At 31.4% G+C, this 14,807-nt stretch overlaps 1 protein-coding gene across 1 annotated transcript; it reads right to left on the bottom strand.

Annotated features, from left to right (window-relative positions):
- Positions 1-10,499: 10,499 nt before the first annotated feature.
- Positions 10,500-11,630, bottom strand: LOC105788709 (cytochrome b5). The gene is made up of 3 exons (XM_012615721.2): positions 11,370-11,630; positions 10,949-11,015; positions 10,500-10,874 (listed from the first exon to the last, which is right to left on the bottom strand). The coding sequence occupies exons 1-3, from the start codon at positions 11,454-11,456 to the stop codon at positions 10,630-10,632; spliced, it is 399 nt and encodes a 132-aa protein (XP_012471175.1). The 5' UTR covers positions 11,457-11,630; the 3' UTR covers positions 10,500-10,629.
- Positions 11,631-14,807: the final 3,177 nt, after the last annotated feature.

Here is a 14,807-nt window from a genome sequence, read left to right as displayed (position 1 = left end):
TGGCTCACACGGCCAAGTGATACGCCCGTGCCCCAGCCCGTGTTCGTACCCATGTAACTCTCTAACTTGGGTCACACGCCGGTGTGTTAAGCCGTGTGAACAATTTAACTTGCATTAACTAGGTACAGGGGTCACACGGCCAAGCCACACGCCTGTGTGTCAGGCCGTGTGATCAACTTTAAGCATTCTGGTTTTAAATTTTTAAGATGCAAAGGACACACGGCCAAAACACATGCCCATGTGCACGGCTAAGACACACGCCCGTGTCTCTGCCCGTATGGACGAAATAGGGATATTTCCAAGCCATATTTCTCACCCAAATTTGCCTTCCACCTACATAAACACTTAAACATATTCTTAAGACAATACAATACATCCAAATCAAGCCAATATCAAGTATCATATATGACATATTAATACATATGACCAAGTCTTCATTTTTATCAAGTTAACCTAATACATATAAAAACATATATGTACTAAATATGTCATTTCTCCCACTCATCAAATTATCCATATGATTTCCACCACTTATCAATTTCAAACACATATCAACTGTAACACCCCCTAACCCTAAACTGTCGTCGGAACAGGGTTACGAAGCATTACCAGACATATCAGACAATCTACAAATAATTCTTGAACAAATAACAAACTTATTATAATATGATCATAATTTCATATAAATATTTTTATTACTAATTGACTTCAGTTTTTTTTAAAAAAAAAACTCAATATAACCCATTTATAAATATTTAACCTTCCCTGCAGTTTCAACCCGCAACCAATTCAAAACCAATATCATAATCCATACAATTTTGTATTTAAAAACACCTAAACATATCTTAAACATCAACTTAGTAATTTACTAAATAAATATTCGTATATATTGTTTAAATTAATAAACTTCGTTCTTTCTATTTCAACTTGTTATCAAATATACCAAATATGTTATGATAATTCTATTTCCATTTCATTACACTAAGTATCAAAATATCATTTTAGTATCATTTTCAACCAAAAGCATAAGACATTTTCAAGTGACCAATATAACACCTAAGTACATGCCACTTTACCAAAAGAAAGATTACATCACCAAATTTTGAACTGGAGTTAGGATCGCTCTGGATGCTGACCCGGAGCCTTAATTTCTACTAACCTGCACACGAAAACAACCGTACGCTGAGTATATCATACTCAGTGGTATTACTATAATTCAGATTATAATATAATAACAAAGTAAATTAAATCATTTAACTTTAAAAAAATTTACCAAACTAATTCTTATTTAACTTTTTTTTCTCAATATCTACAATTCAATTTGGCTTTCAATAGTTAATATCATTCACTATCACATTGAGCCATTATTTATCTCACGAACATTTAGTTCATGCTTTCTATTCACATTTCCATATTCAATTCACATTTTCAAATTATATTCCACAATTACGTTTCTTTTCAATGGCTCAACTGATTCATTTCATTCAATTTAACTTTTCAATTAATTACCCCTATTAACAAACTCGGACTTTGGCGAATACACGGATCCAACCAAACACACCAGATTGGCACCCAGTGCCTCATCGGATAGTTCGAAGCAAAGTTGACACCCAGTGTCTCATCAGCCTAGCTGAAGTAAAGTGATACCCAGTATCTCACCGAATCTATTCGAAGTAAAATAGTGACACCAAGTGTCTCATCGATTCGAGGTTAAAGTATCTCTGAACTCTTCCAATCCTATGGCATGCCAACTATATCTGACTCGGCCCAACTAGTTAATAGGGTTTCCAATTCTCAATTCAAATTCACTTTCATTTCAAAATTTACTTTCAATATCAAACTCACTTTTTCATTCACTAATCAAAATTCAATTCAATACTAACACATATTTCTTATTCAATTCAATTTTCTAATTTCAATTTAATAAAGTTACTTACCTCAATATTTACTTACCATAAATTAAATAAATTTAAAATTAATATTTAATAATGAATAACTTGAATTATAGTATTACAAATTACAAACCCGAATTTCACGATTACTCCTTGATAATTTTTCCTTTCCTTTCGGTCTTGATGTATCGGGTTCTTTGTTAGCTACAAAAATTAAAATAATTTACAATCATTAATATATCACTAATTTTCATTAAATACTAACTTTCTATTTAACTTTCACTTAAATTCCAATTTTAGTCCTAACTAAATTAATCTATTTACCCATTACAATTTATATCTTATTCCTATCCAAATTTCTTATAAACTTAACTTTAACTATCAAATTCTCATCATAATTTCATAATTTCGAATTTCTTTCTATTTAGTCCCTACAACACAAAACTTATAGCCTAGTTTACAATTTAATCCTTTAATCAATTCTAATCATTAATTCTATCAAATAAACCCCTAATTCAATCATTTATTCAACATGAACCCTACTAAAAATCTACTAATTTTTAAAATTTCAACTTAAATTCAATAATATTCAACTCTAGAACTCCAAAACTTCAAAATTATAAGAAAAGGGACTAAATTGACTTGCCAAATTAAACCCCAAGCTTTAAAACCCTAGTTCTCATTTCTTTCTTTCCTTTTCTTTTCTTTCTTTTCTCCCTGTTTCGTTTCTATTCTGTTTCTTTCTATTTCTTTTTGTTTCTTTTTATGCTTTCATTTTACTTTAGTTTAATAATTATTATTTCTTAAATATTAAGTAAATAAATATGTATTTTACAATTGTATGTATATGATTTATTACACTTTTACTTTCTATCACCATACATTTGTCAACTTATTAATTTGTTCATTAATCTAATAATATAATATCAATTAAATAATAATAACAATAATTATTATTATTATTATAATAAATATCTATTTAATAACAAATATAAATATTACAAATGTACACATATATATTTTACATTTGTATTTTATCATTATCATATAATAATCTTTTAGTAATTAGTAATAAATAATAAAATATATTTTTACTAATTATATATAAATAATACAAATGTACTCATTTAAATTAGTACACTTGTATTTTATTTTTAGCTTACACTTGTCTTTTCTTAATTTATTTCATAATATGATAATATAATCAATTTAATTTATAATATAATAAAATAATAATATATTTTATTATTAAACAATCATAAAAATAAAAGATTTTTATGCTTTGCCGCCTCATTCATTAGAATAGGCTTAATTTCCTATTTAGTCCCTCTTATCTTCTTTTAATCTTTAATTAGAATTTCACACCTTATTCAATTTAGTCCTTTTTCCTAATATCTATTAACTAAGCTAAATTCACCCAATTTGAACCTAATTAAACACTCAACTAGACTCATGATTACTCCTAATAATTATTTACGAACTCGGTTTACTAAGACGGAGGTCTTATAACTCATTTTTCTGGTGCCTATGAATTTCGGGTCATTACATTTCTCCCCTCTTAATAAATTTCGTCCTTGATAGTTTCCTCCAATTTAGTCATTTTCTTTATTTAATTTTCCATGGATGAATCATCATATTTATCTACTAACTCCTCTTAATGGTCTATTTGCCATATAAGGACCTCAAATTTTGAATTCCATAACTATTTGATACTTATAGCTACTAGAACTCAACTTTTTCATTTCATGCAATTTGGTCCTTTTATCAATTAAACATGTAATCGGTAAAATTTTTTAACAAAATTTTTATACGATATTCCTATCATATGGCAGACCATAAAATAATTTTAAAATAATTTTTCTTACAGACTCAGATTTGTGGTCTCGAAACCACTGTTCCAATTTCATTGAAAACGGGCTGTTACAGTTATAGTAACGTAGATAAACTGCCATATAAACAAAATCGTGGACAAGCCATCAAAGACGCAAATAAACTGCCATATAATTAAATTTTGACTTGTGTCACATTAATGCAAATAAACTACCATATACTTCCACCTTCCACATATCCCACCCCATGCATGTGGTATGGTCAAAACACTTGAAATCATGTAGGCATGTTTAACATGCAAATCACATACGTACTCAAGGTACAAAATTTTCAAATCTTATTTTCTTACTAATATCACATGTCATATAATCACATAACATGAGAATGAGATGCACATATTTTTTCACATTATTAGCAAACATTAATATCATACAACATACTTTTCATAAGCATATGATTTAGGAAAAACTCTTGCTTGATAAAAATCCATAGGATCACTTATCTCATTTTATAGATACGTTTAGTATCCCATCAAACAACATTATTTTTAATAACAACATTTTTATTGATTTAATAATATTTTTAATTTATTTAGTATTAAAACTCACACCTGATCGTAGATTCGATGTGCAATAAATCTCTCAAAACCCCTACACGTGGATCTACAATTAGATTACCCTTAAAAGATATCTTAAATTAGCGATTTAATCCCAACGATTAATGATCTCTCAAGTTGATGTCGATCGGCCACTCTACACATAAGATATATGAAATATTAATCATTGAGAAAATAAATCACTAAGGTCCCCTAAAGTAATCGGCTAAGGGAGAATAATAGAGAGGAGAAACTATTTCTACACTCTCTTAATACTTACTCTAACACAAATGGAACGGAGGATCAACGAACCGATTTAATCATGAATCAAAGGAGAAGAAATGATCTAAGAAGTGGATTTATTCAAAAATAAATCCAAGGAAAGGTAGAATTTGAATTAGGATTTAAATTAAATAAATTAAAAATAATGAGCATTTGAAATGAATAAGAAAACGATAAGAGATCTCTACTGCAGGTGGTGGTGTTATGGTGGCTACGGCGATAGCAACGATGGTGGTGGTCCTATGGCAGAGGCGCGTTTTCGGTGGAGGGGAGAGAGAGAAAGTGGGTTCGATCACTTCTTTTCAAGGAGGGGAAAAGATAAGAGAATAAAAAATGAGAAAATGCGCGATGGTGCGCAGTGGTTGTCACGGTGCAGGAGGCGACGCTTTGGGCGGCGATTGGAGAGAAAATGAGAGGGAAGATGCCATAAAGAAGTGACTCGACGATGATGTGGTGGTGGTGCAAGGGTAGCTACAGTGGAGGAGAAGAGAAAATAAAATAAAAATGAGAATAAAGGTTAACCAAAAAGAGAAAAAATGAAAAATGGAAATGTTGGGGAGGAGCTAATGGTGGGTATGCCAAATTCCTTGAGAAGAACGGTGGTCAACCATAACTAGATTCATTGAACCTTACACAAGGCATTTGTGAAGAGAAATGACGAGAGAGGGAGACAAGGGAGTGAAAAAGGGGATCATGTTTGGTTAAAAATGGAATGTTGACTCACAAAAGATGGAAAAGAATCTCCCTAAGCAAGGCATGTATGGGTGGACAGTAAGGGTGTTTTTAGCACATGGAAAATTCACCAAAAGTTTAATAAAAGGATGCTAATGAGGAAACTTGAACCTAAGACTCATAGGAAACTAACTAAGCACTTAACCACTTTACCACTTAACTCATTGTTATCATTTTGACAAAAAATATTTAAAAACATGGGATAACCTTCGCTAAGGGTTTAAAACAAATTTGCACCAAATAGAAATTAATGAGAGGGGAGAGATTCAAACTCAGATCATTAAGGATAGCTCCACCACTACTCGATCACTATAATTGATATTTATTTATTAACAAATGTGCTAAGGTCATCTAAAAAAATTTGGATGTAATCACTCTCGGTTTATTAACCCAATTTTTACTAACTCAATTTTGAATGTGACAGGTTTCAAAAGCATACGTTGATAGGCGATCGACTATACACGGGATCAACATCAATCTTAATGCTCTACTTGCGTATGAGAACCTTAACTCGGGTCACTATTTACAAATACATCCGGTGGTGATTGAGACTGATGCAGATGGTGATGATGGATATGATAATAATGATCCTTCTGATCACGAGGTTGAAGATTATAGTGATCCCAATCTAGACGAGGTCTCAGATGATATCGACGATGAAGACGCAAATAACGATGGAAATGTTAATGTGTCTTCAGTCGAGAACCCGAGTCGAGGCATTATGATATACAATGATCTTGGGACACATATGTTGAGCGTAGACCCCGATGTGATGTATTCATCTAAGTTCCCGGAGTACCTCTATATACTACCTGCTCACTGGTTGACTGTAGAACCCGAATGTAAGGAGTTGCTTGTGGGTAAAAAATTCGTAACTAATAAAGATTGTATATTTACTATTAAGCGGTATAGTTGCTATCTAAACCGACATTATATATTGGGAGTGTTGCAAGTCAGAAGAAAAGTATAATTGGCGGGTAGGAGTAGCATTTATCCAGAGGTCGTAAATGTGGGAGATACAAAAATTGGTTGGGCCCCACACATGCACTTTTACACGTATGATGCAAAATCACCGCAAACTTGATGAAAAAAATATCTGCAATTGCATTATGCCAATGGTGAAGAACATGCCGACCGTTCCTATTTTGGTTCTAATGCAAGAACGATTCCAGTACCGAGTGTTATACCAAAAAGCATGAATAACTAAACAGATGGCCATAAAGCAGTTGTAAGGTGATTAGGATGTGTTGTATAATGAGCTACAGAGGTGGATAACTATTATACACTGGAGTACGTGCCAAGGATTGTCATTGTGTTGTAGGCATGGCCTTATTACGGTCCGGACGACCAACTACAATTGAGGAGAAGAGTTTTTCATGGGATGTTCTGGACATTCGATCCATACGTGCGGACCTTTCCCCACTACAAGCCTTTTATGTAGGTTGATAGGACCTACCTATACGAAAATTATACACATATCCTACTTATTGAGGTTGCTCAAGATGAGAATCAAAACTTGCTCTCGATAGCGTTTGTCATTATGGAGTCAGAGAACATAAAATCATGAGAATTGTTCCTGATGAACATGCTGACTTATATTGTGAAAGACGACAATATTTGCATAATATCCAATAGATCGAAGGGACTAATTGTCGCGATTAGGCGTTTCAATGTTCTGTAGAGATCCATTTACTGCATTCGACAAATTGTAGCTAACTTCCACTAAGACTACAAGAATGCAGACTGGCAGAAACAAGTTGTGAACATGGGTAAAATTAAGTTTCAACATATTTTTTTAAATGTTCTTAATACTTTTATAAATTAATTCAAAAATGTAACTTGTCTTTTCAGAATACATACACAGCTTACGAACTAGAACAACACCGTTTCGGGCAAAAGCTAACCAGACTTGAGGGTGACATGCAATGTGAAATGAATACTCCTTTCCAAGAGTAGTTGGGTAACATAGAGTCGTGATAATAGGCTCAAAGTTTCGATGACAGATTTCGATATGGTGATATGACCACCAACCTGGTAGAGGTGATTAACTCCATGTTGAAATGAACACAACATCTTCCAATTTCATTTGTCTTCTCAGCTATGTTCTACAAGCTGACAATTTTGATGCCAAGAATGAGGCTGAAATAAGTAAACCAGATGGAGGCGAGACAAGTGTTTGTCGAGGAGGTCAAGAACGCAATGGATGCGAACCATCAGAGATCGAGGTCAATGAATGTAGAAATATATTCTTGACAGTTTGAAACTTTTTGAGTTATGGAGTTCTCAACCGTCGACCCGGTATCCCACCTAGGTCCTACAGGGTTGATCTCCAAAACAGACGACGCGATTGAGGGAAGTTTTAGACACTTCGTTACCCCTGTTCGGACGTCGTTACATCTTATGCTCGCACCTCGATCAATGCTGAACAATATATTGGTAAGGTGTACACTCTTGAGAGCACATTGTGTATTTGGGGAAATGAGTTTTCCGTGTTGTGTGATTTGTCTACATGGGAAATGCCTTCTTCGACTTTCGAGCTTGTCCCAGACAATGGGTTACGTAAGAAGCCGACAAGTCGCCTACAAGTTTCTAGGATTTGTAATGAAATGGACATGAGGGAAAAAACTGACCCCGGGCTTTGTGGCGTGTGCAGAACAATTGGTCATAACCGAACTAAATGCCCGTATCGAATCTACCAGACTGGACAATTGTCTCGATCGAGTGGAATATGAATTAATGTACTCCATGTTCAAACTTGTATTAAAATTTTTATGATTATGATGGAATTTTCATAGTTATATTTTGGTAACAACACAATTATATTACATCTTTAAACACCACTTTGGCATTATATTGTTTTCAAAAAAATCAAAAGTTGTTCAAAAAAATTAAGTCAAAAGTTGTGTTTTGAGATGTAATCTTTGTTGAATTAATAGCATTTATTAATTAAATGTTTCTAGTTCGTAATCATTAAAAATTAAAAAGATTTAAAACATTAATTTACTATAATTTAATTAATACAAACGTGAAAATTTAAATTACAATTACAAACTCTGTGCAATAAATATAATGTTACATGTGCTAAAATTGATGGTTCAATGGTGTCGTCTGAGAGGTAAACCATTGTGGTGCCCAACATTGGCATTGAGGGTGCTCATGGCGGTCATTGTTACCCTCATCCGAAACATCATTCATAGTATCCATCGGCGAACCATCAGTTATTTGCATCTGAAAAAAAAAAAAACATATTTGCTTCCTTTCTTCCAAACACCCTTTTCACAAAACTAAAATCTCAAGAAAATCAACACAATGGAACCATTTGTAAAGTAAATTAAAAACAAAAAATTAACATTCAAACCCCCCAAAAAAAGAAAAGAAAAGAAAATACCTACTTACTTTCTTCCCAACACCCTTTCTACAAAATCAAAATATTTTTTCCAACACAAGCCTCGTCCATTTGTGTGAAGGAATGATTCTATATGCCTTAAGTGAAACAAAAAATGGAGCTGAAATAGAATTTTCGGGGGTGAGAACCACCCATGACTGAGTGGTCATGTCCGTCGCAGGCAACCATTGTATAAAAATGGTGTTGCCACTCGCTGGTCCTTCTCCCCTACTTGCCGCCTGACACCAACTCTCCTCCCCATAAATTTATCATTTTCTAAAAGACCGTGTGTAGCTTGTATTCTTATCGAGTTTTTTTCAAACTCAGATACTGGTGCTGCCATCTATATGCCCTCCACCACTTAAATATATATTTTTTAAACACAAATCATATGCTAATGATGGGGTATAATTGGGTGGGAAAACAATGGTGGTGTCGCTACCCTATCTCCCTCCACCCCTCAACATTATTCAATTCATACCATTTTGGTAAATATTGATATTATAAAACCATTTTGGTATTTAAATATTATTTTTGTATTATCTATGTTAAAAAAAAACTTTTATTTAGCGAATAAGCCTATTGATGGTGGAGTTTTCGATTTATGCGATACAACTTATATAATATTTGAGATTAATTCTTAACGAAATTTTGAAAGAAATACATGTATATGAATGGATTACATCCAACTAAAAGGGACAGGTTATGAGTTATTTGGCCTTTCAATTTTATAAAAAACTCATTGTAGTTCTTCATTTATTTATTTTTTAGTTTTTAAATTTATATTATTTATCAAATCATTTTAAAATGGATGAAAATTTTAACGTTTGTTAACATGACATACATGAGCATTACGACATTAGCAATTAATTAATTCTTTAAAATTAAAAAATAAAAGTATTTTAAAAATTTTTAAATTAACTAGTTATTGACATGTGTACGTCACATTAGTAAAATTAACAAATATTAACAATTTCATTTTTTAATATAAATTTAAAAGTTGAAAAGAATAGGAAGAATTAAAGGAATTAAAATTTGTTTATAAATAAAAGGATGAAGACCCGTGTTCCTGACTTAAGAGTATGACAGTATACAAGAATCATGTACAGCAAGTACTGACAATAATAATATAATATCGAAAATGCTTATTTAATATAATATATGAATCTACATCCCAATGGTAGGTACAACCTCTAATTATAGTCGATGCGCCATACTGCAAGAGAAATGTTTAGAGATCGATTACGTGATTCTACCCAGGTGTTTTAGGCTACCTCTCTTGCAAGGAATGGTTTGGAAAATTTGAGCATCGAAAGTTTAGATAATTTAAATTTAAAAATTATAATTATTTTATATTGAATTAAATAGTGAAATTAATTTAAAAGTTTTATATAAAAACATTTTCAGAAAAGTATCATATAAAAATTATTAATTATTTTTATCTGCTTGAAAAATTGTATTTTTAAATATTTATGAGAAAAACTTTAAAGTTTTGTTAAATAAAATAAAATAAGTTTAAAAATTGAGAAAAAAATTAATATAAAAGAATCGATAAAATTTAAATAAAAAAGGGATCCAATATCCCCCTTAGCGCTCTATGAGGTAGACTAGATGAGTTGAAATTCATGGAACTTAAGTCATCTCTGGTACTGACACAAATTTGACCTATTATAGGCATGGTTCACATTTAATTTGTATTAAAATCATAATTGAAAATTATATAATAATTTAAAGAAAGATGGTGGTGGTGTTTATAAATCCCAAGAGAAATGAAACAGTATGGTTGTGACCCGGCGGACGGGGCTCCAAAGTTGCTCAATATTTATAATTTTGGACAAGAAATACAAGAGAGTAAAAAAGGGAAAATGAAAGACAAACATAGCAATTGAGACCCTGAAAACAGGTGGAACCACCTACTCTTTCTTCGTGTAGTTACGAAGTGAAATAGCCAAGCCGAGAAGCAAAAGAGGAACTAGAAATTGTAGGAGCTTAATGAAGAATTCAGAGGCAGTATCGTTGGACATTTGGTGTGGGGGAATGTAGGTGCGCTTTTGCGGAACAGTTTCTTCATCAATCTCCCCAATGTAGTACTTTTCCATCATTTCTCTTGCATCCTCACTGTGCCCTATATCTTCAAAATCATTTGTGCCATCCTTCCCTGCCAATACACCCTTCATTAGTTTTACTACTCCACTATATCAACCAATTTGAATAGGTTGTAAAAAAGATTACCAGTTGCCGACAGCAATACTTCACCGCCTCCGGGATGATCAGACATAAATGGTGTTACATCATACACCTACATACACCCAAATCTGTTTTTAGAGTATTATCTTTGTATATTTGCCATTACTTCACATCCATCAAATGGTTCAAAACTAGTATTTTCCAGGTCATTACTTACTAGCGAATGGTTCAAATCTAGGGTGAATATCATCGTATATTATAAAAATGAAATAGTCAGTTTGGATAAACATAGATTGAAAACTAAAGCAGCACAACCATATTAGAGGCATCAAGAGTTGCACGAACTTCCACTTCTGATTTTGACTTGGTTAAAGATGAACAAAGACACTCACAATTCAATCAAACAAAATAAAGCATAGGAAAAGGTATCAAAAACACTAATCAAATAAAAACAAAGATCTCTGACCTTCCCTGAAATAATTAGCCAGCAATCTTCGTTCTTGTTGTGCTTTGCAACCTCTTCAAAAGTGTGTATCTTTGAATCTGAACCCATTTTTGTTTTCTTTCTTCAACAATTTGCTAAGCCAAAATAGGAAAACTCCTAAAATTTGAAGCTATGGAAAGAAAGGTAGCTGAGGAAACCAAGAGCCTGCCTGCCTGCAAAATCAACAAAAGGCCTTCAAATATATTTATAGTTGAAAAGAAAAAGGGATGGGGGATGAAACAAAGAGAGGCATCTAATTGACTCACTAGGATGGGTGGGTTTATTAGTTTTCGTTCCTTCCTGAGAAATTTGTCATTTTTCCTTTTCGTCAATTTTTTTATTCTTGAATCCATTTCTTCATAAATGTCCATATTTTTGACCACTTTGATTCTACATCATCTGTTTTGTTTTTGTTGAATTGTTTATAGGTGTCCTTCTGCTTCAGCTACTTCACAAAATAAAAGAATATCATATCTTTATTATCAACATTTTATATAATTTTTAATACATTAATAATTCACCTTTTATGCCTTAAGAAAATTCCACTAATTGTTTTAACTATGGAAAGCTTCAAAATATTATTCAATTATTTGATTTTTTTTTTTTTGGTTTCTTTGAGCTAGAAGATATTGTGGTAACTTTTAAAATTAACATAGTAACAACTTTTAACCTTCAAACATTTATATATTGTGTCAATTTAGTTTGGATTTTAAAAATTTAACCTTTATCATTTATTTATTGTGTAATTCGATCCTTTTTGCAATTTTTCTTTTCTTTGTGACATTTTCATCTAAAAAAGTTTTAAAATAAATTTTAATAAAAAATTACCAAAAGAAAAACACCAAAAATCTAAGATAATAGTCTTCATCTTTTGTCATTCTTTTAAAATTAACCCTCAATGTCACCAAAAACCAAATTACACAATGTGTAAAGCGTTGAGGTTAAATTTTTAGAATCAAAACTAAATTGATGCAATATATAAATGTTGAAAATGAAGCCCAATTCTAATAACTATGAAGATAAAAATAAAATAAAATGTAATAATTGAATCCTCATTAATAAAAAATTGAGGTTGGAATTGAAAAATCTAGGGAATAGTAATTATATAGTTATTATTATTAATTAATTGATTTGGTTGAATTTTGACCAAAGACGGCTTAGCCGAAAAAGACTTGAAAGAAATGGGAATTGGGAAGTGAAGACACTAAATATTATTAAAAACTTGTTTCTATAAATAATATAAATTAATTTTATGCCTTTCTTTGCATTCCATTTTGGTTGCTATTTTTTAAAACATCACCAACCAATATAAGACTTCAACCACTCCGCCCTTCCCATCTTTTCACTCAAATTTCACTCATGGAGTTTAAATAATAAAATTTGGATAAATTGTGGAGACTAGTCCAAAAGATGGTGTGCTGTTTTGAAATTTCACAAAGTAGGACAGGGAAATGGAATGCAATTTCGTACCATATTTATTAGTCTACTCTCTTCTTCTTCTTCTTCTTTTTGAATAAACTAAAAATACAGAATCAGTCCAAGATGGCGAGCTCCCGAGCTTTCTTTCATGTTTTTAGGTCACGAGCTAATTAAGTGATTGTGAAATTCGTCTATCTATTTATTATTGGAATTAGATTAGGAAATTTATCAAAATAATATATAAAAAATAAAATGTAAAAATGGTGTGGGAATGAAATTATATGCAAGAATAGTTTTTTTTTTTTTTACTGTAAAGCACGATGTTGCCTGATACAATGGTATTAATAAATCATTAAATCAAAAAAATTTAAATGGTGTCGTCATCTTGCTACACGACATCAAGAATTACACAAAAATACATTAATTTTCATAATATATTTTAAAAAATATATACGATAAATATCTGAAGCTATCGAATTTAGAAAAGAAAATAGAATTTTAAAAGAATAAATATATCTAAAACACAAAGTATATCAGTTTAAAAATCCCACCAAGAGAGAAAATTTTAAGTCTCCAAAACAGTTTTAAAATTCAAGATAAAATATATATTGATTTTCATCTTTGAATTTGAGTTTGAGTTAATAATATTAATTATAATTTATTATTAATAATAAATTTTTTATATTTTAGAATAATTTTAGTATGCATATTAATTTGTTCGGTGATAAATATTCGAATACTTGGTATTTTTATTAATTTTGTTCATTAATTATATCTATATATTTTATTATCCATGCAAGTGTTTAATATTTATATTTTAAAGGCTAAAAAGTTGTTATAATATTATATGTTTAAAGGTTAAAATGTTATTATACTGTTCTATTTATTTATCACATTAGTTGTTGGTTGGAATTTTTATATTTTATGTTTGTTAAGGTTTGAAATTTTGGATAAGATGTGTAATTTATAGTAAAGTTTTGAATTTTTATGGTACAAATTGTTTTAATTGCATCTAATATCTTTTTTATTTGTAATTTATCTTACTGATTGAGCATAGAAGATGATAATTAATTCTTCATATATGTTCATTTCGATGAGGTAATTCAGTAGATGGAAGTTGGTTGTGTATTTGAACCGCTCCATCATATAGAAATGAGGTTCAATAAGAGAGAAAAACTTAACGAAATGAAATAAAAGATCGGTGCTAAAATCACTCGACGTTGTGGGAGGATGACTAGTCTACAAATTTCCAATTTCATCAAATTCACGTATATATAGTGAGATGCAACTTGTAGATGATGATGATGTGGAGACAATTATCGCACTGCATTGCTCAACTGGTAACATTGAACTAGTGGAGTTGTTCGCTAAGTTGGCAGATGTTGAGCCGAAAAACATCGTAGATAATATTGTTATAGCTTCAATAGCTCCGATACAAAATGTCATGCCATTAAACCAATAATATGGAGTCCATGACTCGTCCATGGAGGTACCAAGAACATCTGTGAATAGGCAATCTTCTGTATACGGGTTCGACTTCGATCTGAATGTTGGGTGAGTAAACCTGTGCGATTATGGACCAACATCAACATTAAGAGGCAATCCATACAATGCCCTTAATCTGTATACTAACCCTAATTCAAGTCCTAGTTTTGAGATACGTTCATTGGTTAATGGTCTCCATGCAAATAATGAAGAAGTGCTCGATGATGATGACGCGTGCAAATAAAGACAAACAATTTAACAAAACAATTTTAAAAGTGCGATTTTTAATTGCAAGGCGAACAATATCAGTTGTAATATTTATAGTGTCTGATTGAACACAAGAGTATTCCAAGGGGTCGAACCTAAAGGAGTCAGTGATTAAGCAATTTTTAAACTATAAACATGCAATCAAAAGAGTCTAGCTAACTACTCACTAAGTACTATATTACAGCAGGCCATTCATGAGCTTAAATACACTAATTAATTACCTAAAAATAACCAAGGAAATTAGTCTGG

Source organism: Gossypium raimondii, chromosome 2 (assembly GCF_025698545.1).
Source record: "Gossypium raimondii isolate GPD5lz chromosome 2, ASM2569854v1, whole genome shotgun sequence".
Classification (NCBI taxonomy): domain Eukaryota; kingdom Viridiplantae; phylum Streptophyta; class Magnoliopsida; order Malvales; family Malvaceae; genus Gossypium; species Gossypium raimondii.
This window is presented reverse-complemented; position numbering and strand designations above follow the sequence as displayed.